This window comes from Gracilinanus agilis, chromosome 1, assembly GCF_016433145.1.
Source record: "Gracilinanus agilis isolate LMUSP501 chromosome 1, AgileGrace, whole genome shotgun sequence".
NCBI lineage: Eukaryota > Metazoa > Chordata > Mammalia > Didelphimorphia > Didelphidae > Gracilinanus > Gracilinanus agilis.
This window is the reverse complement of record NC_058130.1, coordinates 385486947-385513868: the sequence shown is the minus strand read 5'-3', so window position 1 is coordinate 385513868 and position 26922 is coordinate 385486947. Positions and strand designations below refer to the sequence as shown.

Below are 26922 nucleotides of genomic sequence, written 5' to 3'. Positions count from 1 at the left end.
TAATTAAATGATGGCATGGCTTACACGGAGATAAAACACCTCTGGGGCTATCACTTACTGGCTTCGTAGTGTCCTGCAAAAAATAGTACCAGTTTCCTAGACCATAAGAGATACTAACCAAGGGAAGCTAGGTCAGGAGGACTTCCTGCTAGTAAGCTTCCGAAATTATTTTTCATAACAACTCTATGCTAATTAGGTTAGCTCTCAGAAAGGAAAAATTATTATTTATAATGAAACATTATAATATTTTGTTATACATTTACATGAAAAGAACTACTTCTAAATCCTAATTACCACTGGGGAGAATTAGAATACCATATAGAGTTCTGCCATTGGGAACAAAGGTTCATATGATTGACACTAATATTCTTCCAGTGAGCCTGTATGGTTATAGGTAATGTACTATAGAAAGATTTGAAGCAGGAAATGATTTTAGAGAATAATTAATCCAACTCCATCATTTTATACTGGAAGAAAATATGGCTGGAAAAATTCAGTGACTTGTCCAAGATCATATAGTTGCAGAGGCAGGGTTTGAACTCCGGTCTTTTGACTCCAAATTCAAAGCTCTTCCCAGGACATCACACAACATTCCTGTCTCTAAAAACTTAAGTTGGGTATTACTTAAAGGACAATGAAGAGGCTCACCGTGAGTATAAACAAGCAACAGCACATTACAGATGGGGAGTTTGGAAAAGGATGTCATTAAAAGAACATCTAAGTGGAAGAAAGACAACAAAGAGCCAATAATATAATGGGAGTTCTTAAGCCAGTTGTATTTCCAGTGCCTTGTATAATGCCATCCTAATAGTATGTGTTTAACATAAATATTTACTGAGTTAAATAGAAAATCTCTGATAATTCAATCTAGAAAAATCCTCTACTGTTTACCTGAATAGTGTCCATCAAATTATGGACAATATTTTTGTGTTTTTTTGAAACTCCATTTGGGAGAATCTCATCTTTTTTACAAGTGGTAAAAACTGGATCACAGGTCCTCCCTCCCCCACTTGTGATCAAATATGAGCATCAATAGGATGTTTGCTAGAGCTGAGAACACTATGGCCATGAAGAAAAATGAAGTGAATTGGACCTTGAGGGACTCAAACCTCATTAGCACAACATCTGGCCCAGCAGAGCTGGTGCCATCAAGAGAAAAGACTTCCTATACAATTTATTTGGAAATTTATATTTGCAAAGGATATTCAGTCCAAATCACAGCAAATTCCAAATTGAAGTGCCAATGAATGAAGCTTTACTATATTATTTTCCATATCTGTATCCTACAAACTTCAGATGAATCTTGACATTTGGGCTGGTAAAGAAACTTGGACTTCAAATCAGAAGACATGTTTAAATTTAAGCCCCACCTTTAATAGTGTGTAACCAAAGGCAAATCACGGTACTCCGATGAGCTTCAGTTATTCTATTTATTTGTAAAATGGTGGCAATAATAGTTGTGTTACATATTGCATTGTTGTAAGCATCAAAAGAGATTATGTAACCTTCTTTGAAAGCAGTCATTGGCAAACTATTGTCTGTGCAGGGTATTTCCTTCTCCTATACTTCTTTGAGGAGGCTACTAAGTGGCTGAGTGTATAGAGAGCTGGGATGGAGTCAGAAAGACCCAAGTTTTAATTTAGCCTCAGACACTTACCATCTGTGAGACCCTGGGCAAATCACTTAATCTGCTTGCCTTCATCCACTGGAAAAGGAAATGCCAAACTACTATACTATCTTTGCCAAGAAAATTCCACATGGAATTACAAAGAGTCAGACATGATTGGAATGACTGAACAATAATACTTCTTTGAAGAATTTATATTGTTAAGTTATAAGAAACACCTAGACTTTTAAAAGGTCTTGATAAAGCAGACCCCACATTTAGTGGCAATCAACACAGACTTCCCCAATCAACAGCACTGGTGCAAGTCAGGAACCGAAGTCATTCTTATCTGTCCCTTTTCTTTCCCATCTTTACTTATTAGTATTATTTCAACATTATCCACAAAAGTGTGATTGTGCTGCCTTATTGTAGCCTGAAGGTGATGCTGGGTACCTTAAATGTTGTGCTGGTTGATTCTGGGCAGATCCTACAAAATTAGAAAAACTATAAACACGAGCTTAAAGATGGCCATTGTGTTTACTTTTGAGGACCAGCCTGGCTAAGCACTACCATCACCAGAATTGTTGGCTACCAGATGAAGATGACTTCTTTGCTCAAAGCAACTCATGAACCAATCGAACAACACACTTTTCTCAAGCACCTACTATGTGGTACATGCTGAGGACATAAATGTAAAAATATAACAGTCTCTGCCACGGGACACAAACTTTTGATTAGGACAATGCTATATATATACATATGTGCACAAAGATATCAATAGAAGGCAATTTTAGGGGTAAGGTACTAATACATAAGGGGATCCAAAAAGGTTTCATTGAGAAGGCTATAATTGAATTGAATTTAGAAAGAAACCAGAGATTTTAAGAGGCAGAAGTGATGAGGGAATATTTCCCTGGCATGGGGGGATAGATAGCACAGTCATGGAAACAAGAAGTGGAATATTATGAGTGAGAAGCGAGAGGAAGCTCGGTTTGGCTATAATGAAGAGTTCATGAAAGGGAATCATGTTTAATAAAGCTGGAACAATAGAATGGAGACAGATTGTTAAGAACTTAAGTGCAAAACACTTTATATTTATTCCTAAAGGTATTGGGGAGGCACTGAAGTTCATCAAGCAAGGGAGCAATACGATCAATACTACACTTTAAAAGAGTCGTTTTGGAAGAGATGAAGAGGGTGGAATAGTGAGAGGAAAGATTTGAGACCAATCAGGAGGTTACTGCAAAAATACAGAAAAGAGGCAACAAGGGCCTCAACTAAGGCAGAATGCTGTGTATGCAGTGATATAAGGTAAGTGTGTGAGAAGACCATTTGTAAAATAAGGCAAAGAAGAATTGTGTGGAAGGAATACTGAAATCAATGAAAGCATAAGTTTTTTTAAGGCCTTGAGATATATGGGCATATTTTCAAAGGACCAGTTAAGAGTTGGAGGAATTAACAGATGATATTGTCCCTTTAAACATTAGTTGCTAAACAACCCATTGGGGTTGATCTAGAAGAAATCTTGTTAGGAACTATCAGCTGAAGTCACTGAATTCAATTTACTTTTGCCAATTTCAGTGAACATACACATCTGTTATTTTTAGATTTCCTGCTCACCATATCCTTCAACACACCTAGCCAATTTTACAAAGCAGAAGGCATATAAGCCAACCCCCAAGGACTTCAAGAGGTTTCTATGTCCCTGGATAAAAAAAAAGCCTTTTGGCTTTATCATATGAATTGTTTGATAGTTGGGTCCATGGTCATGATATTAAGAAAAACTAGAAAAGTGTTCAATAGGGAAATGCAGGATAAGGACTGGCAAACTGAGAAAAAGGATCACTCCTTTTTAGGCTCCACTTTAGGTGATTAAATGCTTTACAAAGGAGTTCAGTTGGTCCTGTCAAGAAAAGAATTCATTTGATTCATAAAAAGAGAAGACTAAGCAAACAAGGGTAAATGAGAGAGCTGGACCTCTGGCCCTATTACCAGATACATAAAATGGAAAATGGAAAAGGTCAGACACAAAGTCAGTGCAGTCCAATTCTCAAAGAGCAATTTTAAGTGATTTTCCATCTGCACCAACCCAAGATATTGCTTTTTAAAAAAATGCTTCAAATTCTAAAGCTAATGAACCTTCCCAAACATTCAGGAAGACCCAAGTTCACATTTGGTCTCAGATATTTACTAGCTCTGTGAACCTGCACAAGTTACTTAACCTCTTCCAGCTTCAGCTTTCTTATCTGCAAAATGGGGATAATAATAACACTTATGTTAATGGGGGAGACTTCACATTAAGAAGAGCTAGAAAGAAAGGGATGGGGAGAATTATCTGAAAGGGGTCAAGAAGTAGTAAGGATGTGAAATATTCTATGAAGTAAACTGAACTAGGAGCTAAATAAGCCTTACAAAGACCCCCTCATAAAAGGGGCTCCTCATGAAAGGTCCAGGATAAGGACTCATTGATGAGCAACTGAAGTTCAGAAAGGGTGACTTGTTCAAGGTCACACATGTAATAACTGATAGAACTGGGTTTGAAACCACATATTACATAACAGAATAAGGGTTTAGTGTTCTTATTGAGTGAATGCTGATTCTAAATCCAGCACTTTCCATTATACCACACTGAAAGTCTTATATAAAATATAGAGCACCTGGAGACCAGATGGGGACATACAGTGAAGGTGCCCATCAGTATAGATACTTTGAATCAAATATTGGGCAGCCCCAGTTGATAGACCCTGGATATGTTTCAGAATTTAACAGGAGGAGACCAGGTGGATTGCATTTGGGAAACTGGGTAATGGTTTCTATAATCCTGAATTACTTTTAGCCACAAAAGCTAATCTCTTAGCTTTGATATTCTCTATCTGGATGGTTAACAACCATGGAATGTCCTAGCTCAGAAGAATCAACCATTCAGGTGATGCCAGGGGAAATGGAGAGATAAGCCTGTCATTAATGATAACTTGTGTGCTAATGTTAATATAGAAGATATCACCAAAAGGATGTATGATGGTGAAAGGAGGGCAGCTTGTTCTTTCACAAGAGTGAAAAATAAGTTAGACAAGTTGACTGCTTCACAGGAATTCATGCAATGTTAAAAGAATGCAAAGGAAGATTTATTATATCTTGGTTAGATACTTATGGCAGACAAAAAGATCTGATCATGAATCACAGAGGATGAGAACATCTTAGATAGCCCGTGATCTGTATGGGATGGAGAACTAATTAGTTCCATCATTAGTATGATCCCAGAATCAACAAAGTAAAGAAGGATGAACAGTTTTAGAAGATAATGATTTACTCCAGATGCACTGAATTCCTGATCAAACCATTTTCATTTCATTCAATAAACCTCCGAAGGTAGATGATAGCAATTGTTGGTGCAATAATCTGCAGAAGTCATTATTTTTTATTTCCCTTAAGTCTCAAGATATCCATGAATGAAGTCATGAGATTTTAGGACTATAGCTGGTTCTCCAGAGAGCATCACAAAAACTCATTCTCATTTTACAGATTAGGAAACAGAGGCCCTAAGAGGTTAAGAGATTTGTCCAAGGTCACAGAGGCAATAAGCATTAGAAATGAGATGTGAATCCAGGTCCTTGAACCCCAGAGGCAGTTTTTCTCCCCCATTAAATCTTGTGCATATCTGATGTGGGAGTTCAGAGAGGAGGTGCTGCTGCCAGTGTTCTCTAAAAGCAATGGAGACTGAAACAAATTTGGAATCTAAGCAGCAAGGCTTAAACTTTAGTGGCAGCCTAAAACAAAAAATAATGGAATAAAAGGGGAGCATTATTAAAATAAAGACATCCTTTTTGGATGAAACTTTGAAGACCAAATTATTTCCATGTATCCATCTCACTATAAGACTTCATGGCACTTTCTCTGAGGCCTAATAACAGAAGGCTAAAAAGATAATCAGTTCTCCCAGCAGGTAGATGTCAAAAAATTCAGTGTTTTCATTTCTGGCTAAACAGGGAAACATTTTAAAAGTGTCTCAAAGTTTTGGCTTAAAACCTGGCTGCATCATAAACTATAGAATATTTCCAAGAGATTAAAATGGGGAAAGGTTGTATTTTAAGCTTTGACAATCACAAGAGTGTACGGGTAACAAGATAAAATAGGCTACATCTGGCAGGCAATCTCTGATTTCCTGGGCAACTGAATCAGACGTTCCTTTGCTATCACTGAAGAAATCAAATACTTATCTTTTCATTCCAGATGTACTAGCATACTGTTCACAAAATAGAAAGAGCTTGTCATTCTCCTTCCTTGATGTGTCACATGAAATAATAGGAGTTGAAATAATCCCAATTCCTGAAGTTGTCTCTAGTGAGCTACATATTACATTTATTCAGTCATGCCTTTGTTTCATCCCCAAGAAATGCTAGGAAAAGGTGGACTACATCCAAATTTTGTGGTACCCTGAGAGATTAGAATCTTATTATGTTAAAGCTGGAAAGGATAAGCAAAAATCCATCATTTCATAAGTAGGGAAACCAAAGGTTGGAGAATTTAAGTGACTCACCAAGGTCACATGGTCCAGTGTTCTTGCTAAAATATAATACTATTTCAAGAAAGATTTGGGGATCATGGGAAAAATAATATCTCCAGTCATGTTATCTTTATTTTCCTCAGAATTTTTCCTCACTAAAAAGTTTCATTTGTTTTTTGTTGAAGCAGCTTCTCTATCCAACAAGTTACTATAACAAGCATTTATTAAATATCTAATGCATGCCAGGGCCCTGTGTTAGGGGCTCGAGGATACAAAGTCAAAAATGAACGTCTTTACCTTCAAGGTACTTTCTGTTGAGGGGAAAATAGCAGGTACAGAGAGAAATAAATACTGTATGTTTATATATAAATACAAACATATATATAAATTCTATCACTAGATTTATGATCACCTGATTGTAATGCAAAATAATTGGGATGGGGGCAAGAAAAACCTTATTTGTAGGCAATATTGGAGCTTAGCTTTGAAATGAGGTAAGGATTCCAAGGGACAAAAGCGATGAGGTAGAACTTTCCAGACACAAGGAATAGCCAATCCAAAGGCACAAAAATAGAAGATTGTGCATTTTATATGACAACTCCAAACAGAAAAATTTGACCAGAATACAGAATGGGAATAATGTGAGATCAGTCTATAGAGAGAGGTTGTGAAGGACTTTGAATAACAAGTTTTTGCTGTCATTCAGTTACTTCAATCATGTCCAACTCTTTGAGACCCTATTTGGGGTTTTCTTGGCAAAGGTCAGGAGTGGTTTACCATGACCTTTTCTAGATCATTCACAGATGAGGAATTGAGGCAAACAAGGTTAAGATACTTGCTCAGGGTCACACAATTAATAAGTGTCTGAAGCTCAATTTGAACTCAGGTCTTCCTGACTCCAGGACCAGACATAAGCAATCTATACAGTCCACCTCCTATCTTCCTTTTAAATAACAAGTAGAGGAAACCAGTTTATTCTAGGGGCAATAGGAATACACCAAAGCTTCCTGAGCAGAGGAATAACAAGATCAGACCTATGCTCTAGACATATGAATTTGAAAGTTGTTTAGAGCAGTGATGGGCAAATTATGGCCTTCAAGCCAGAGGCAGCCCCCTGAAATGTTCTATCCCACTACATGACATTATTCCTAATCTGATGAATACAATGAGTAGGATATAATACAATGAAACTTTGAAAGAGTTGCCTTAGAAACAGACTGACAGATGAGCATTTCCTTTCCTTTGGCCTCCTCTTTAAAAAGTTTGTCTATCACAGGTTTGGAGAATTTAGTAGAGAGAGGAGAGACAGAAAATAAGGGAAACCAATTAAGAGACTATTACAATAGTCAAGGCAGGATGTGATGAACATCTAAAGAAAGATGGTGGCTACATAAATGGAAGAAAGAGAACAGATGGAAGAAATGTTGCAAGGATAGAAATGACAGCTTGGCAACTGCTTAGATACAGGAGATAGAGAGGTGAGAGTTAGAGTGAAAGCAAAAACCCCGGGACGATTTTGAGTGTTTGAACCTGGGTGACTGGGAAGGCTTGTGGAACCCTTAGAAACAGGGCACTTTGGAAGACAAGTATATTTTGGGGAAAAGACAATGAGCTTTTCATTGGCAATGCTGAGTTTGTGAGGCCTGTTGGATAGCCAGTTGGAGAGGCCCAACAGTTGTTTCAATGTGTGAAACTGGAGCTCATGCGATAAATTTGAACCATGGGAGCTGTAAGTTAACCCAGAGAAAGTGTTGAGGGGGAAATGAAAAGAGCCTAGAACAAAGCCTTTGTATTTAACTACAGTCAGAAGATGAGACACAGGTGAGAATGTAGCAAAGATGACTGAAGAGTAGTCAGAAAGATAGTAGTGGAGAATGAGGGACTAGAAGAAAGCAGTGGTATGAAAACACAACAGAGAGGGTCTCCTAGAGGAGTAAAAGATCAAGTGTCAAATGATATAGAGAGGGGGGCAGCTGGATGGCTCAGTGGATTGAAAGACAGGTCTAGAGATGGGAGGTCCTAGGTTCAAATCTGGCCTCAGACACTTCCCAGCTGTGTGACCCTGGGCAAATCACTTAACCCCCATTGCCTAGTCCTTACCATTCTTCTGTCTTGGAGCCAATACTGTGTATTGGCTCCAAGACAGAAGATAAGGTTTTTTTTTTTAAATGATATAGAGAGATCTAGGAGATGAGGACAAAGTCTAGGACATCAGATTTAGCAATAAAGAAAAACTGGTTACCTGGGAGAGAACAGCTTCAGTTTAGTCATGAATTTTGAAGTTAGCTCACAAAGGAATGAGAAGTAAATGGAAAGAGAGGAAATGGAAACAAGGAAGCCGACAAAATTTCCTAGAAGTCTGGTTGGGAAAGGGGGGAAATATACACTATGAACTTGAGGAGATGACAGTCAAGAGAAGTTTTAAAAGGATAAGGAAGACCTAAACAGACATAGGCAATAAGGAAGGAGCCAGTCAAAAGGGAGAAATTAAAGACTAGAGAAAGCGTTAATAGGGGAGAGATTAAGGGGGCAAGTTGCCAGATGAGATAGGGGGGAATGGGTTCAAGGATACAAATAGAGGTTGGCAAGAAGGCCACCATTTCTTAAAAGACATTGGTGAAGAAGGAGAACAGCATGATGTGGGAGGAGCTTTATTAAATAAAAGAGGCAAGAAGTCGGAACTTACAATGCTTTTTAATTTCTCATTAAAGTAGCAGATGAGATCCTCTATTAAGAGGAGGGAGGGTTGGTATGTTGGAAGCTTGTGGATCAAAGAGAAGGTTTAGAATGGCCTCTAGGGGCAATATGACAGAATCGATTAGTGAAGAAAGAAAGCTATTAGGACCCAACAGAGATCAGATAACAGACATCTATAGTGGTGCCAGTTGGCATAGTCAAGTGACTTCCTGCAGCATTCACTATTCAGCAATAAAGTCAAAGTTGGCAGAATGCAGATGTTGTGGGTAACCCAGGGCTGGATTCTGGCAAGACATAAGCACTGATAAATCAAAGAGGAAAGAAAATTGAGATGTGAGGATAGTGTACTGTATGTACTCTCACATGGAAAAACAAAAACAAAAATCTTAGGTAGTGTAGAACAGGACTGTACGTCCAGCTAGAAGGATCATAATTAGCTTTCAAGGTTCAGCATTTGCAAAAGTATCACCTAACTTCCCACATTTCTTGAAATGGACATAACATCTTTATGAGGCAGGCCCTCTAGTTATTATCCTTATTTTTTTCAGAGGAGGCAAATAAAATGCAGAGAAATTGAATATCTTGACTAGGGTCATACATAGCTGATGAATGTCAGAAGCAAGACTCCTCCCTTATTTCCACATCCGGCACTTTTTATTACACCTCTCTGAAAAAAGCCAACCATTTCATTTTTAAAATATTTATTTATTTATTTAGAATATTTTTCCATGGTTACAAGAGTCACGATTTTTCCCACCCCTCTTGTCTCCCCCCTTCTGGAACTGACAAGTGATTCCATTGGGTCATCCATTTCATTTTGAATAGCACTAGTTATTAGGCGACTTTTCTATCTGTTGAGCTCAATTCTAGCTCTCTGAAACTATCCTGTATTGGTGCCAGTTCTACTCTCTGGAGCCAAGGAAGACAAGGCTAATCTTTCCTCCTCAAGCCAGCTCTCCTAAAGCTCTAGCCAAATCTCAGATGAGCCAGCACTTACCTGTCCCACATGTTGCACTGCATTCTGTCCAGCTGCCATATTGCCAAAAGTACTCTGGCTTCTCTACATCATTTTCAGAGCTGCTGTCTTTCCGTATTGTGTACTCATATTTTATGCCAGGGTTGGTCACTTGGAAGAGGAGCTGAAAAGCAAGGGAGAGACTGACCTCAAGTTGAATTGTGAAAATATGAAAAAAAATGAATTTGTTATTTTATTAGCATTGGAAGATTCCAGTAAGGAATTTTCTCTACCAAGGTAGATTTGCAGGTGAACATTATGCAGCTTGAATTATTACAGCATTGCCTAGGGCACTGAGAGGTTAAATGATTGGCCTAGGATAACACAACCAGTATGTGCAAAGATGTAATTTGAACTCAGGTGTTTCTGACACAGGGGCTATCAGCTATATCGGGCTGGCTCTTTATGACTTAATATTCACATGTAAAGACAGAAATCACAGGAAACGTTAAAGATCTAAAATAAATATATTTGACTTCTTTAAAAACCCATCAATTATGGAACAAAACAAATTTAATAAACTTGAACTTCTTTTTGTTAGTATTTTTTCAGTGAGTGTTTGGGTCACTTGGTGGTGCAGTTAATTATCTTGGCAATGTTCCCCCAATCTACTGTTCTGAAAGGTATATCTGAAAAGTGCCACCTCATTTAGAACTGTATTGGGCACTGTATATTACCTGTATCCACACAGATTCGTTGGTGGGACCAGCTGCCCTCAGATTCTCCAGGTCACCTTTCCTGTCATACTGGAAGACTGTCCCTGCCAACTTGTAGTCCCCATTCCACTGGATAATAAACCCCCCATTTAGGTAATACTTTTCTGGGTCTTCACTCCTGACAGCCAAAAAGTTTCCAGCTTCTTCAACCTCTACTACTCGGATGTCTCTTGCTCCTTTTGGAATAAGCCCAATATCAACATAGCCTAAGGAGACAAGACAGATGAACAGATTAAATTTGACAGCTGTTTATAAATGCCCGCCATATACGGTGCACTTGGGAAAATACAAACATTTCAATAAAATCTGGTTCCTGCTTTTATAGAGTTTACAATAGAGTGAGAGGAAATTATGTATGGAAGAGTACAAAATGGAAAAAGATCTAAGGGCAGCTAGGTGGCTTAATGGATAGAAAGCCAGACCTGGAGACTGGAGGTCTTGGGTTCAAATATGCCTTTAGACATTTCCTAGCTGTGTGACCGAGTGCAAGTTTTTTAATCCTAATTGCCTATCCTTTACCACTCTTTTGCCTTGGAACCGACACAGTATCAATTGTAAAAGAGAAGGCAAAGGTTTAAAAAAAATAAAGAAAGGGATCTGGATCTGAGTACATATGTTTTTTCTTCCGCTTACTTTAGACAAATCACTTAACCTCTTTGGTCATCAATTTTCTTATCTGAAAAATGAGGGGGTGGGTCTGGATCTTAACTTGGGTTTAAAAATTTTGATAACTATTTCTGTGTAACTGACTTCCTCTGTAACTCTATGCATTTTATTTTATGCATTTATAAAGATTACTCTAAAAATGAGTCCTCAGGTTTCACCTCAGTGCCTAAGGGTCAATTTCACAAAAGAAGGTTGAAAACCTTAATGAGACAAAGATTTTTGGACATAGCATGAGAATTTGTTTCTCTTGGATCAGCATACTTATTATAACTTATTACATTTTTATGACAAATCATATGCATATTATCATTTACTTATGTAATATATAAAAGCTAAAAGTAAATGTTAACTCAAAAAAACACTTATTTTTTTAAAAAATGTAAAAAAAAAGAAAGAATGCTTTCTCTAAAGTCATTGTCTTATCCCTAACTGTGATGACAAAGCACTGGAACATTGGAGATGAGATCACTGATGATCACAGGACAGGACAAATCAATATGAACCTCATGGGCTGAACTGAGCAGTTATAGTGCAGTAAACTCTAGATCTGAAAGAGTGGTGAAAGCTTTGCTGCTTTCTTTTCAGTCTGGGTTCAGCAAGCTTGAAAGCTCAGCTGGCACCATGGACCTTGAGGAGACAATATGGAAACACAGTAAGAACAATCCTGAGATTTATAAAAAAATATGCATGTAAATAAAATGCTCTAGTGGAAGAAAACCAAAACACAGAAAGATAGACAGATAGATAGGTAGATTGATAGAGATAGACAAAAAAACAGACAGACAGATACTTAAATGGATAGATAGGTAGAAAGAGAGATAGACATAGATAGATGGATGGATGAATACATAGAAGAAAGACTGACAAGAAGGGGACTGGGTGAGTGGGTGGAGAGAGAGATGGATGGACAGATGGATAGAGAGAGACAAAGACAAAACATCAAGAGGTTTTTTAAAAGTTTATTTACTTAATTAATTAATTTAGGATATTTTTCCATGGTTCCATGAATCATGTTCTTTCCCTGCCCTCATTCCACCCCCCTCTCATATCTAATTAGCAATTCTACTGGAAAACATCAAGACTTTTAAAATGAATAAATGATGATTATTGTTTAATTCAGTGGTTCCCAAACTTTTTTGGCCTTCTGCCCACTTTCCAGAAAAAAATATTACTTAGCCCCTGGAAATTAATTTAAAAAAATTTTAATAGCAGTTAATAGGAAAGATAAATGCACCTGTGGCCATCACTGCCTCCCTGGATTGCTGCAGCACCCACCGGGGGAGGTAGCACCCACTTTGGGAATCACTGGTTTAATTGTTCATATATGACTCTTTGTGCCTCTGTGGGCCATATGGTCAATGAGGTTTTCTTTTTTTTTTAACCCTTAACTTCTGTGTATTGACTCCTAGGTGGAAGAGTGGTAAGGGTAGGCAATGGGGGTCAAGTGACTTGCCCAGGGTCACACAGCTGGGAAGTGGCTGAGGCCGGGTTTGAACCTAGGACCTCCTGTCTCTAGGCCTGACTCTCAATCCACTGAGCTACCCAGCTGCCCCCTCAATGAGGTTTTTTTGGCAAAGATACTGGAATGATAATGGTACTCCTGAACAAAATGAGGAAGAATTCAGGAGAAGCTACTTCTTTTCTTTTGGAGGGGAGGGGTGTTCAGTCTTGGACATGCTGAATTGGATGTACCAATGGAAAAACAAGTGGATATCTAATAGACAGTTGGAAATGCAGGAAGAAGGCACATTAGTGACCCATATTTAAAAAAAAAGGATTTTGGGAGATATTTTGACGATCTCCCCATAGCACACCATGTTCTAGTGCCTCAGTATATCTCGGTTATTTATTGACATTGGCGAAAATGGCTGAAAACAAGAAAACTTGAGAAACTTAGTGCTTTAAAAGAGGCCTATGACTCATAAAATATAGTTCAATTTCAAAAGCTAGCTTAACATGGTTAGGCAAATTAGGTTTAGATGGAAATCCTAAAGATTTTGTGATTGATTTAGCATTAGCTTTCTGATACACAATTTTTATGCTAGATGTTTTATAACTCACTCATTTCTCTTTTCTTAGTGTCTCTCTTTCCTTTAATCCATCTCGTACACCGCTACCAGACCATTTTCCCAAGGATATACATTAATCATAGAATTTTAGTGTTGATAAGATCATCAGATTACATTTAATTCATTCTCTCACTTAATTGGGACTCCTTCCTAAAAGCTTCAATAATAATGAAAATAATTTACCTTTCTACAAATAAGTATTATTATAATATTATTTTTACAGAAGAGATTCAGAGAGATTAAATAGTTTGTTTAGTCACATATTTAAGAAGTTTCAAAGTTTGGATTTGAACTCAAATCTTTTTCAATTTCAAACACAGCATTGTTTTCACTAACCCACAATTAACAGTTAGTGTCTCAAATAATGGCAAGTTCATTACTTTTCAAGCTGTTCTGTTCTACTATTGAAATTCTCTATATCAGAGTATCTTAACTTTCTTTTGGTCACATAACCCTTTGGTACTCTGGCAAAAAGAAGATACATAGTATTGTAAAGGAAACCAAAGATTAGCAAAAATAAAAACGTATTTTTTCCAATTCAAGTTAATGGACACTGAAATCTATACACAGACTCCTTCAGGTTCTATTAACCCTGTTTTTATATCATTGGGCTAATATCTACCTCTAGCTTTGATTAGAGATTAGATATTAGATTAAATAAGACCAACCATTTAGGGAAACAACCATGATGTCAGAACTTCTTTTCCTGATCAAGTAGTATCTCAGTTTATAACTGAGGCTATGGATAACTGAAGGCCTTTAGTTTTTAATAGTCTTTTTGGGAATAAGTAACTTCTTTTCTCTTTAAAAAAAAACACCATTTTTCAGAGAAACACTTTCAGTGGAAATTAAATATCATTTGGATGAATGACAATTGCAGGTGAAGTTTGCACACTTGAGGAAGAGTTGATTAAAACCATAAAAACATTTATTAATGTATAAACTCCATCTGGGAGGAAATATGTAAGGCTTCCTTGGATATAGTACACTTAGTTCTAGAACTGACTGGGTGGGGGCTACGGAGGAACATTTCAGAATGACTTAATATATTGCAGCCTTTTTTGTACTAAATTTTATGAGGGAAATTTCAAAGCATTAGAAACTACAGCCACCTCTATTTCTTGCTGACAAGTCAGAGTACAGGAGAAACTGAGTAAAAATGATAATAGTAACAGATCACATTAAGACTGGCCACAAGATTTCCTTACAAGAACAACAAAATAAAGGAATCTATGGACCAGTTTGCATGTTAAATAAAACAATAAGAAAAAGAGGAAATAATTTATCATCTCTAAATTATGTCTGACTGAAAGGAATAGTAAACTCACTTGGGGAAACTCACAAGGAATCAAATGATACCTTGACAGATTTGGAATTTCACAAGTGTGGGTAGTCATAGGATCACAGAGTTGCAGGGGACCCTACAGTGGTTATTGATTCTAAATTCCTCATTTTACATATGTGGAAACTGATACCTAGATTTGCTCGAGGTCAGATAGCTAGCAAAGTGTCAAGGACAGGATTTAAATCCACATCTTCTTGACACCAAGTATAGCGCTACTCTATTCACCACACCATGCTACCTCCATGCTATTTATCTATAAAGATAATATTGCCATGCCTTCTCTCCCTGTGAGATTCCTGCCCATGTCTTTTAATCCATCTTCCATTTAAGAATTACTCAACATGGTGAATGAAATTTTCTGCTTCTCTGAATATCTCTAGCATGCCAATATAGCCTTCAAGTTGCCTGTCTATTATATTTCATTCCACGATCAATCCACCTTCTTTTGAAGTCATAACCTATTGTCCTTTTGGGATAAAATACAAAATCTTCAGCCTATAAAATACAAAAGACCTCCACAACTTAGCTCTCATTTACCTTTTCAGTCATATTTCATATGATTCCCCTCCCAAACTCCAGAGTCAAGTTGGTCTACTAGCTGTTCCCTATACACAAAATTTCATCTCTCACTTCCATACATTTGCAGGGGCTGCCTCTCTCTTTTCACTTTTGTGTCTTAGGACCCCTGGAATCCTTCAAAGCATAGTTCAGGTGTCACCTTCTTCAGGTCGTTCTTGGTCCCTCCAGTTGATAGCATTCCTTTCCTCTTTAAATAACTTCATATACATTTAAAAATTTATTATTTTCTGTATACATAGTGTATATCAACAGTAGAATATAAACTATTGAAGGCAAGAGATTATCTTTTGTTTTGCATACTCAGTACCTAGCATAGTGTCATCCATGTATTAGATGCTTAATAATAACTTACTGAATTTGAATTTTATTCACCATTCATTCAACAGCATCTATGTGATTACTTATGTAGGAGGCACTATGCCAGGTGCTAACTATCCTAAAGCAAAAATGAAAAAAAATCAACCTCAAGAAGTTTATATTCAAATAAGCAATTGAGTGAATATTTATTAAATATGTCTGCTTTGTGCTTTGCTTTGGCCATGCTTAGTGTTGGGAAATCAAAGCTTAACATGACAGATTCTCTGCCCTCAAGGAACTTAAATCTCTTGGGGAAAGGAAGAGGGCATGTAACTTAAACAGATAAATACAGCAAATTGCAAGGGACAATCTAATACATGCAAAGGGCAAGAAAAGAAAAAATAAGTAAGAAAAAGAAAGAAATGGAAAGACTTGTATAAGCTAATGCACAGTGAGTTAAGCAAAACCAGAGAAACAATTTATTCTATGGCATCAATATCACAAATATAAATGATTTGGAAGACTTTTATATAAACTGATGAAGAATGAAATTAGCTGAGCAAGGAGAATAATATATATAACAACAACAACATTGTGAAAACAGATAATTTTCAAGGCTGTAAGAACTAGGATCAGAATGACTATCTGTGATTCTAGAGAACTGATGGCAAAACATGCTATCTATGACATAGAAATGATGATGGTACAGAATAAGATATGTTTTTAAATATATGGTCATTGAGGGAATTGGTTTTGCTTGACCATATATATTTGTTACAAGGAATTTGCTGCCTTGAAAATTCCAAAGGTCAGAGGAGTCAGTCCTAAACATGGAGGCTCATAAGAAAGGTAGCTCAGTGGAGTGAGCGCTAGGCCCAGAGATGGGAGGTCTGGGGTTCAAATCTGTCTATATGACCCTGGCAAGTCACTTAACCACCATTGCCTAGCCCGTACCTCTTGTCTGCTTTGGAAACAATACACAGTATTGATTCTAAGATGGAAGGTAAGGTTTATTAAAAAAAAAAGACAGAAGGATCAGGAATACATTATGGTGTTATCTATACCTAAAGGCAATAACTGAAGCTATGAGGATCTCCAAGGGACTGACCTCTTCAAGGGAAAGAATATATAGATTTCTTTTTTAAAAAGAGGTTTTTTCTTTTTACTTCCTCTAAGAATATATACATTTATATATATGCATATACATATATATGTACATACATACATACTAAACAACGTGGGTTATTTCACCATCAGGGTGCTCTGATTTGAATGTATATGGGGTGAGAAATTGTTAAAACATTCCTATTGATCCTGTTTTTTCACTAATAGTTAAAAGATGACTACAATGTTTCTGGAGATTGGTGGGTACTCATTTAAGGGAGAGGTTTCTAATTAGTCTTATGTATGTACACTGTATGAATATGTGAAGTGTGAATCAAACTTTCTTTGTCTATCAATCAGCAACTTTTAATTTAATCAACCAAAACCTAAAACATCCCTACTTAACACTTTGTTAGCCATCAAGTAAGAGAATTCACTAGACACTTCCTTAGAGAGCTCCACTCCTTTTATCTCAGCCAGGAACTTGTGGATTCTTTTGATAAGAGGTCACACCCTCAGAAGACAGGAAAAAGGACTATAAAAGTCAAGACTGAGACTCTCCTGGGTAAGGATTCTCTATGATTCTGCACTGGAGGCTTTCTAGGTAGATGACTGCAACTGAAGGAAGAGTCTTACACTGATAAGACCCATATTGAAGAGGTTATCGAACTTCCACATGGAAATTGGGATCTGAGGGAGCTTCTTTTGGAGTTGAGCTGAATTCCTTTGAATCAGCAATTATAGGGTATTTAGCTAGGAAATATTTTCTACTTCCCTCTCTCTCTTTTGCTGTATGTATATTATTAAGAGCTAATTATTAATTAATAATTGCAATTAATAGTTATTCATAGTTATTAATTAAATTATTAATTGCAATTATTAATTAAGAGCTGCTAACAGATTTTTTAACTTAAGAAGTTTATTTTTATGAACAGCAACCACAATCTCATTTTTATAATTCTCATATTTTAGTCAAACCCTAAATTTAATTCTTTACAATGTGAAAGTTTTGACCAGTTTGACACACTTCCTTCTGCTGCCTTATTGAGTAAAATAAAACAGGTGAGACATTAGCATTTTAAAAAAATGTTTGCATTAAGCCCAGTATTCTAAATGGCCTAAAATACTATCTATCTATCTATCTATCTATCTATCTATCTATCTATCTATCTATCCACACACACATATATACACATGTATATATATATATATATATATATATATATATATATACTTCTTTAGAGGAAACAAAAAGAAAATTTCTCTTTTTAAATAAAAAATATATCCTTCGAGAAAGTAAAAAGGAAAGGAAAAAAGGAGTGGTCAGATAGGTAGAGGAAAATCAGTGGAGAGCAATATCAAGGCAACTAAGGAATAAGACAATATGAAGAAGGATGCAGCAGTCAACAGTGTTGAAAGCTGCAAAACAATCAATAAGAATCAGAACTTGGAAAATATCTTAATTAGATTTTCTAATAGTCATTTAAAGCCCTAGATCAGAACAATTTCTAGAAAGTGGAGAAGATGAAATCCAGATTGTATAGAATTGAAGAGTATGTGGTTGGTAATGAAGTGAAGGAAGCAAGTATAATCTATTGTTTACTTGAAAGATGTGCCAGAAAGAACATTATTGATAATCCTTTAGTCATAAATACCGGTGAAACTTAAAAAACATGGAGTTTATGCTCTCCAAAGCAGTGCCTGGTATATTGTTGTTGTTTAGTTAGTCAGTCATATCTGACTCTTCATGAAACCATAGACCATAGCACAGCAATACTGTCCATCAGGTTTTCTAGCCAAATATACTAGAGAGGTTTGCTGTTTCCTTCTCCAGTGGATTAAGGTAAAAAGAGATTAATTGACTTTCCCATGGTCACACAGCTAGTGCCTGAGTCTTCGGGCTTCTTGACTCCATGCCCAGTGCTTTATTCAGAGACATCTAGCTGCCTCTGCACCTGGTACACAGCAGGCACTTAATAAATGCTTGTTGACTTGACTTGACTCCAAGTTGTTTATTTCCCCCATAATGGAAATGATCCCAGGCAGAGTGAAGGTTGAGGAAGAATTTCCTATAAAAAGTGAGGTACTTAAAACACTCCTGTTTGCAGATAACATTAGTTGGTTGCATCAAGCCCCAGAATACTAAAAAGCCTCCTAGACAAAACCTATAACTCCTCAAGAGTTTAGTTTAACTATCTAAAAAAGGGAAAAAATAAAGTGAATAGAGAATGCCTTTTATATGGATAATGATATTCAGAGGGACATTATATCTATAGATAGAGACATAAATAAAAGATATGCATAACATACACAGACATGTACATGCAAATACACATGTAAAATATAGATATATTCATATGTTCGCATATAAAAATGGCACCAAATCTAGAGGGAACTAAAAAATCAAGAAGATCTGAGTTCAAATCCTGCCTCAGATACTTCCTAGTCACCTTAGGCAAGTCACTTAGCCTCCCTCAGTTTCAATTTTTTAATCTATAAAAGGAGGATCATAATAAAATGCGTATCACAAGGTTACTATGAGGATCAAATGAGATAATATGTGCTTCTAAAAATCATTTGGGGAAATAATGATATAATAGGAAGGAAATGGGCTAGATTACTCTATTTTTTTAAATTTTAAAGTCTTTAATTAATTAATTAATTAAGAACATTTTTCCATGGTTATAGGATTCATGTTCTATCCCTTCCTTCCTACCACCCCCTCCCATAGCCAATGCATAATTCCACTGGGTTTTACATGTGTCATTGATCAAGACCTATTTCTATATTATAGATATTTGCACTAGGGTGCTCATTTTGAGTCAATATCCCTAATTATATCCCCATCCTCCCATGTGATCAGGTAGTTGTTTTTCTGCTGTGTTTCTACTCCTACAGTTCTTCTTCTGAATGTGGATAGCGTTCTTTCTCATAGGTCCCTCATAGTTGTCCTGGATCATTGCATTGCTGCTAGTACAGAAGTCCATTACATTCAATTTTACCACAGTGTATCAGTCTCTGTGTACAATGTTCTTCTGGCTCTGCTCCTTTCACTCTGCATCAATTCCTGGAGGTCTTTCCAGTTCACATGGAATTCCTCCAGTTCATTATTCCTTATAGCACAATAGTATTCCATCCCCAACAGATACCACAATTTGTTCAGCCATTCCCCAATTCAAGGACATACCCTCATTTTCAGGTTTTTGCCATCACAAAGAGTGTGGCTACAAATATTTTTGTACAAGTCTTTTTCCTTATGATCTCTTTGGGGTATAAACCCAGCAATGCTATGGCTGGATTAAAGGGCAAGCAGTCTTTTAGAGCTCTTTGGGCATAGTTCCAAATTGCCAGCCAGAATGGTTGGATCAATTCACAACTCCACCAGCAATGCATTAAATATGTCCCAATTTTGCCACATCCCCTCCAACATTTATTACTTTCCTTTGCTGTCACTATAGCTAATCTGCTAAGTGTGAGGTGATACTTCAAAGTTGTTTTGATTTGCATTTCTCTAATTATTAGAGATGTTTGGTAGTTTCAGTCATGTCTGACTCTCTGTGACTCCATCTAAAGTTTTCTTGGTAAAGAGACTAGAGTGGTTTGCCATTCCTTCTCCAGCTCATTTTACAGATGAGGAAACTGAGGCAAACAGGGTTAACTGACTTTCCCAGGGTCACACAGGGAGGAAGTATCTGAGACCAAATCTGAATTCATGAATATGAATCTCCTTGACTTCAGGCCTGACTGACCCCCAAATTTCCCCAGAGACAAAGTCTCATCTTTTTAATACCAGTATTCAATCTGTTATCATATGACTATGAGTCATGGGACTCAACAGTCTTTGGAAAAATAAAAGCAAGGATCCCTCAATGGACATAAAGAGATACATGGTAGATGTGAATAGACTGCAACATATAACAAGTAAGGAACCAAATTGGGGGTGGGGGGAAACTAAAGAATGTCTTTAAAGTAATGCATAATCAGAAATAGGAGAGGAGCTTGTCACATGAGTAGAACTAGGAATGTTCCACTGGTATCCTTGGAAGAGCAGGAGAAAGCAAAAAAGCAGCAGCCCATTGTGGAGGAGAGGATATTGTAGTAAGTTAAGGAAAGAATTTGAATAGGAGTTGCAGAAGAGAGGTGAGTGCTGATGGGTTACAATGCGCATCACTGGAAGGCACATTCACATCAGTGAGGTTACAGCTATCCATTGAGTAACTGAAGGAATTGCCCCACAATTCTCACCTAAAAACTACCCCAAAAATACAGGCACTGATTAAAAACAGTAATACTCTCTTCTTCCAAGCAGGCATATTAAATTAAATCCCTGGGTCTGTATTCATATAATAATAATAAATATGAATAAATATATTTGGAGATAATGATGATGATGATAATGATAATGGTAGGGATAGGGATGTGGGTGTTAGGTAAGGGTATTAAAGAATCACTTCCTTCCTTCAAGGTCAAACTTAAATACTAGTTCTCCAATTATCCCAACATTCATTCAGTGAACTTTCCTTCTAATTTTTTAAGAACTTAGAATCTCTATCACTCACCTTATATTACTCAATATATATTACAAATATATCACTCAATATATATTACCATAGAGATCGTCTATTCTTCTTTAGAAACAAAACCTAACCAAACCCTTACCTTTTGCCTTAGAATCAATACTGTGTATTAGTTCCAAGGCAGAAGAGTGGTAAAGGCTAGGCAACTGGGGTTAAGTAACTTACCCAGGGTCCTACAGCTAGGAAGTGTCCGAGGTCATATTTGAACCCAAGTCTTCCTATCTCCAGGCCTGGCTCTCTATCCATTGAGCCACCTAGCTATCCTCTATAATTTTTAATGTACACACCCAGTGATCCCCAAGTAGATTACAATCTTCTTGAGGGCAGAGACAAGAAATCTTTTGTATCTTCAGAACAAAGAACTTGTTCATACACACACACACACACACACACACACACACACACACACACTCACACTTACAAAACCAACTGAAGTTTGCCTAAGCCTTGAGCCATCCTAAGCCCTCTGATGAGATGTGTCTTGAATATCCCAAATGCATCCTCATTTTATCCTGCAGTCCTCATCTAAAAACTACCCTTAAAATGTAGGCACTGATTAAAAACAGTGACATTCTTTCTTCTTCCAAGCAGACATATTAAACTAATAATTGTATCTGTTTTCACAGAACAATAATAAATAAATATGAATAAATATGTTTGGAGATAATGATAATGGTGGGGATAGGGATGTGGGTAAAGAGTATTAAAAAATTAATCTAAATCAGTTTGAGGGAAATTTCACTAAAACTTCCTGACATGTGCCAACTCACACATGTGATCTGATGCTTGTTTTTCTCTATTGGGAACTACAAACTGTTAATTTTATACTTTACAGACAGTACTTTCTATCTTTAAAAATATGAGTACTAGAGGCAGCCAGGTAACTCAAGTGGCCAGAGAGTCAGGTTTAGAATCAGGAGGTCCTGGGTTAAAATCTGACTTCAGACACTTCCTAGCTGGTGCCCAGTTACTTAATCCCAATTACTTAGCTCTTACTGCTCTTTTGCCTTAGAACCAGTACTTAGTACCAATTCTAAGCCAGAAGTTAAGGATTTTTTTTAAAAATGTGAGTACTGGCTGAATCTTCTCACACCCTCACTGTAAGTGTTTAGGATTTTTCTCTGAAGTAATCCTTTAATAGTATAATTGCACTTAGACATTTTCTCCATTGTTTGGATGTTCTCAAGATTTATGAGGTGAGCTTTCCTATTGAACCTTTAACTAGGTGAATCTCATTCATAAGGTTTCTCCCTTAGGTAGATTTTATCATGCAAATAAAAATTTTATTACCCCCAATGCTACAAAACCTCTATGGGGACTGTGAATGGACCCAACAGGCACTCAATTTTACCAGCTGGATGGATGCCCAAGACACCTATCTTTGTGAACTGCCTTAAGTCTCAAAGGCTTCCAAGATTCTCAAAACTAAGTTTGCCTGGGGCCCAAACCATCCTAAGCCCTCTTGTGAGATGTGTCTTGAATACCCCAAATGTATCCTCATTTGCCCTGGAATCCTCATCTGAAATCTCTCTCTAAAACACAGGCACTGACTAAAAACTGAAAACATTCTCTCTTCTTCCATGCAGACATATTAAACTAATTACTGTCTCTGCTTTTACATATTCCATTCTGCCCTTCATTACAAATACCCAGGGGCCAGCTTACTAAGATATTTATTCCACCAGTTACTGGCATCAAGAAGATGACATTTTTTTTATGTCCTGGCAGTGGAGGGAATGAGAAGGGCAGGAGATCATCCAGAGTAATAGACTATTGTGAATTTTCTTCCTATAAGCACAGAGCTGCTGCCCTTTCTAAGCTTCCTTTCCTCAAGGGAACCACTAGGTACTTGACCAGGCAAACTATGGGACTCAGGAGAGCTTTACTCTGAGGCAGGAAGTCCCAGCCCTAAGAGTCAATAGAAAACTATTATTAGAAGCTATAGGAGACTTGTCTGCCTATCCCTGAGTCTTAGGCGTCCCAGAATAAGAAGCCACCATCTACATTCTCATAGAGTTGTGATAAAAGGCTTGAGCATCCAACACCCTGTAACCTTTTGAATAAATGACCAGGTACAATGGAGTTTTCAGGTTAATGCAAATCTTTTAAACTACATTCCAGTCTAGACAAAGTTCCTTTGGTTTTCAATATCTGTCATTCTTAATAAAATATGTTTAAGTAAAAGGGCTTATAATATCAACCCCAGGCAAATGATCTGTAACCACTGGCTTGCTTTTCCTTTTATGATTTACACTGTCACTTTGTAGTACATAATGAAATCCTTACCAAAGGCCAAAGTCTAATGATTTATATGAGAAGGATCCAGGGAAAGAGCAATTTCTGATCTCAACGAGTCCCCATTTTCTTTGCAGGAGGATGCCTGCCTTAAATAAAAATCCCTCCTTGATGGGACCACAACACAGCAGAAGATAGGTATCAAACGAAAAATGAATGAAAATGAAAATAGGTACCAAATGAAAATGAATATTACTAACTGGACATTTCAGAAGGCTAAATTGCTTCATTCTACATAAAGAGCTGTAGTCATTTCTATCTGAGTTGATTCTCACACCAATCCTGTAAGTTAACTACTATGTACATCATTCCATTATAGTGAGGAAATAGTGCCTGAGAAAGGTTCAGCGATTCTGCCGAAAGTCACATGAATAGTAAATATCTGAGGCAAGATATGAAAGCCAGTCTTAATTGACCTTAAGTCTGGCACTCTACTCACTATGCCACAGTGAGGACAAGAAAGAGTGAATAATAGAAACAAATACTCTTCTATAACTGCACAGCTGGCTCCTTTTACTTCCTTTTCTTTTGGCTCTTCTTCTGAAGGATGGAGACAATTGTAGAGCAGAATAGAGCCTGGAAATTAACTCTATCCTAATTTTTGCAGGAGAGATTTTAAAAAATATACTGAATCTTATAATATTGAAACTGGGTTAGATTTGTATAGATCTCAGGCAAGGGAAATTGTAGTTAATTCAAAGCTATTAAGTCAAGAAATTTAAATTAGTTCCACAATAGGTTTTAAATCTATTAATAAAAAACTCTCATGTATTAAATAGTATCAACTAGTTTCATGAGAAATGTTATGAATATTGAAGACTAATGAACTGTACTTATTTGATCTTTTCTTAAGAGGTCTTGGTTATTTGTTGCAAGAAGAACAGAATTAGCTATTGATGGAACCAGTGGTTTAGCCAAATGCTTTAACGATTTGGATCAAAGTTACAGAACATGGTTTGAATTCTAGCTTTTAATTCTGTCCAGAACTGAGCAGAAATCAGAGTGGAAAATGGGGGCCAGGACAATGGTCAGAAATTTGGTTAAACAAAAGGAGTCTGGCATCAGACACCATAAGTTGGGAAGATTCAACAATCAAGATCTGGAAACTCATTAAAGGTAAGGAAGGAGAAAGAGGAAGATATAGACAAAATATTTGGGAACTAAGAGTTCAGGTAGCCAGGATTAGGAAGCCAGGTTTAGGTGTTTGGGGAAGAAAAGGGCAAAGATTTCAGTTAAGGGTCTATGAAATGATAACTTAGGAATTCAGAGTGTGCAATAACAGGACTCTAATACTTGCCAAGGAGTTTAATTGGCATGGGGTGCCATCAGCAGTGATAGAATTTGATGTTTAAAAAAATTTCTGATAAAGGGGCTTTGTTTATATTTGCTGACTCAGAATGGGAGCAGGTAGAAGTAGAAATATCCAGATGGAAATATTAAGTGACATTCTCCAGGTCACATAGTAAGTAGCTCTTCTGAATCCAAATCCAATACAGTCGTCCCTTGTTATATCGTGGTTCACTTATTGTGGCTTAACTGTATTGTAGGTTTTTCAAGAAAATATATCTAATTCTATATTGTGGAGTTTTCACTATATTGTGGGACCAACCTCAGTGCTGTGTTCTGTATCCTGGGCATTGATTGGCTCAGTGTTTATAAGAGTGTGGGAAAGGTTAATAGGAGTGTAGAAAAGATTTATAGGAGAGTGAAAAGGGTTAATAAAGCATATATATGTAAATAATAGCATAAATATAATGTCGCTACTTTGCAGATTTTCACCTATCGCAAGGGTCTCTGGAATGCAACTCCCAGGATAGGTGAGGGATTACTGTGATTACTTTAATTACAAAAGTTTTTTTTTATCACTTGCATTATGGCACAGATGGAGTGATTAACATTTTGGGGAGGATATTATGAAGGCAAGAAGTATGCTTAATATTCTGGATGAAAAAAAAATGTGATCCCCAAATCCAAATACTCTCATAGGCGAGAACACCAGGATAGTAAAATGAAGTTTAATAAAAAAGAAAGATAAAGTATTAGAATCTCAGAGTTGGAACATAGTTCAGAGGCTGTCCAGTCCAATTTATGGCTGACCAGATATTCTCTCTTCAACATAAACAGAGGTCATCTAGTTTTTGTTTGAAGTCTTTCAACTTAAATATTTCTCTTTGTTCACCCCCTGCTCCTTAGTCTGTCTTCTGGGAAGGCAAAAAGGTCTAATCTCATTCCAAATACATTTGGGCACAAATATAGGATGGAAGAGGCATGAGTAGACAATAAGTGATATGAAAAAAGTGATTTTTTTTAAAGATGGTGTAAGGTCAACATGAGATAACACTGTAATACAACAGACAAAGTAAGAATTCAGTCTCACATTTTAGGGAAAAAAACACAGATATCTCTTCCACATATGACTTTCCTTTTGGCAGTTTTGATATTTTGTGGGTTGGCATAAGAAATTAAATGATGGTTTTAGAGTTTTGCAGAAGCCACAGATGACACAGAAAAAAAAACAACTTAGAAACTATATATCCCATGACCAAATAATTAACCTAAATTTTACAAGTTTTTGCAAGTACTATAAACACTTCATAAAAAGAAAAAAAAATTCAGACTTCTTCTCTGGTATGAAAGGGCCAAAGAATTTTATGAATTTTCCAGATCATGGAGGCATGGTACCCCTAACTCCTACAATATGGAAGGGATGCCTATAGAAAGTTCAGGAACATTGGTAATAATGATAGTGAGAGGAATGAATAATGGCTTTAATCATCAGAAAAGAATAATTAGGGGACGTGAGTTCCATCTTCATATATTAGAAGGGCTATTTGAAGGAGGAATTAGAATGAGCTGTCTTGGGATTTAGTGAATTCTATATCACTCAAGATATTCCAGTTGGTACCAGAGTGATTACTTTTCTGGGCCACTATAGAAGATAATCCTACTCAGGTATAATTTGGACTTCTGATGTCCTTTCCAACTCTGAGATCTTGTCATTCTATGATTCCGTATTCCTGCATAGGAAATGTGGGATAAAAGGAAAGTTAGCATCTGGTTGCAAAATTTAAAAAAAAAGTCTGTTGCTAAGACAACCGATTGAAATGGTGGGTAGAGAAACCTCCTGGCAACAGCATTGAGGTTTTCATCAATCAGACCTCAACAAACCCCACAAATTAGTTGTACTAATGATGGTAAAATAAAACCTACAGACAAAAAAGATCCCCAGACCATTTTCACTTATAATTATTATCTCTCATCTCATCTCATCTCAGGGAAATTTAAAAAAATAAATGAAGTCCAGGATTTGAATGTCATTTCAATTCCTTTTTCCTGTTCATTCTCTATTGATGTTAAAAAGGAAGGAAAAAGCCAAAGGACAGGCAGCAATAGGAGAGGGAGAAAAAAGTCTGCCCACTGGACAATGAGATGACCCCTAAATGGTGAAGAAT

At 36.8% G+C, this 26922-nt stretch overlaps 1 protein-coding gene across 1 annotated transcript in view; it reads right to left on the bottom strand.

Annotated features, from left to right (window-relative positions):
* The window catches only part of ADAMTS12 (ADAM metallopeptidase with thrombospondin type 1 motif 12), a 561778-nt gene that overhangs the window by 92588 nt on the left and 442268 nt on the right, over positions 1-26922 (bottom strand). The window contains exons 15-16 of the mRNA XM_044681474.1: positions 10500-10744; positions 9805-9946 (exon numbers count right to left, since the gene is read on the bottom strand). Of these exons, the coding sequence (XP_044537409.1) occupies positions 9805-9946; positions 10500-10744 (387 nt within the window). The remainder of the gene's footprint in view (positions 1-9804; positions 9947-10499; positions 10745-26922) is intronic.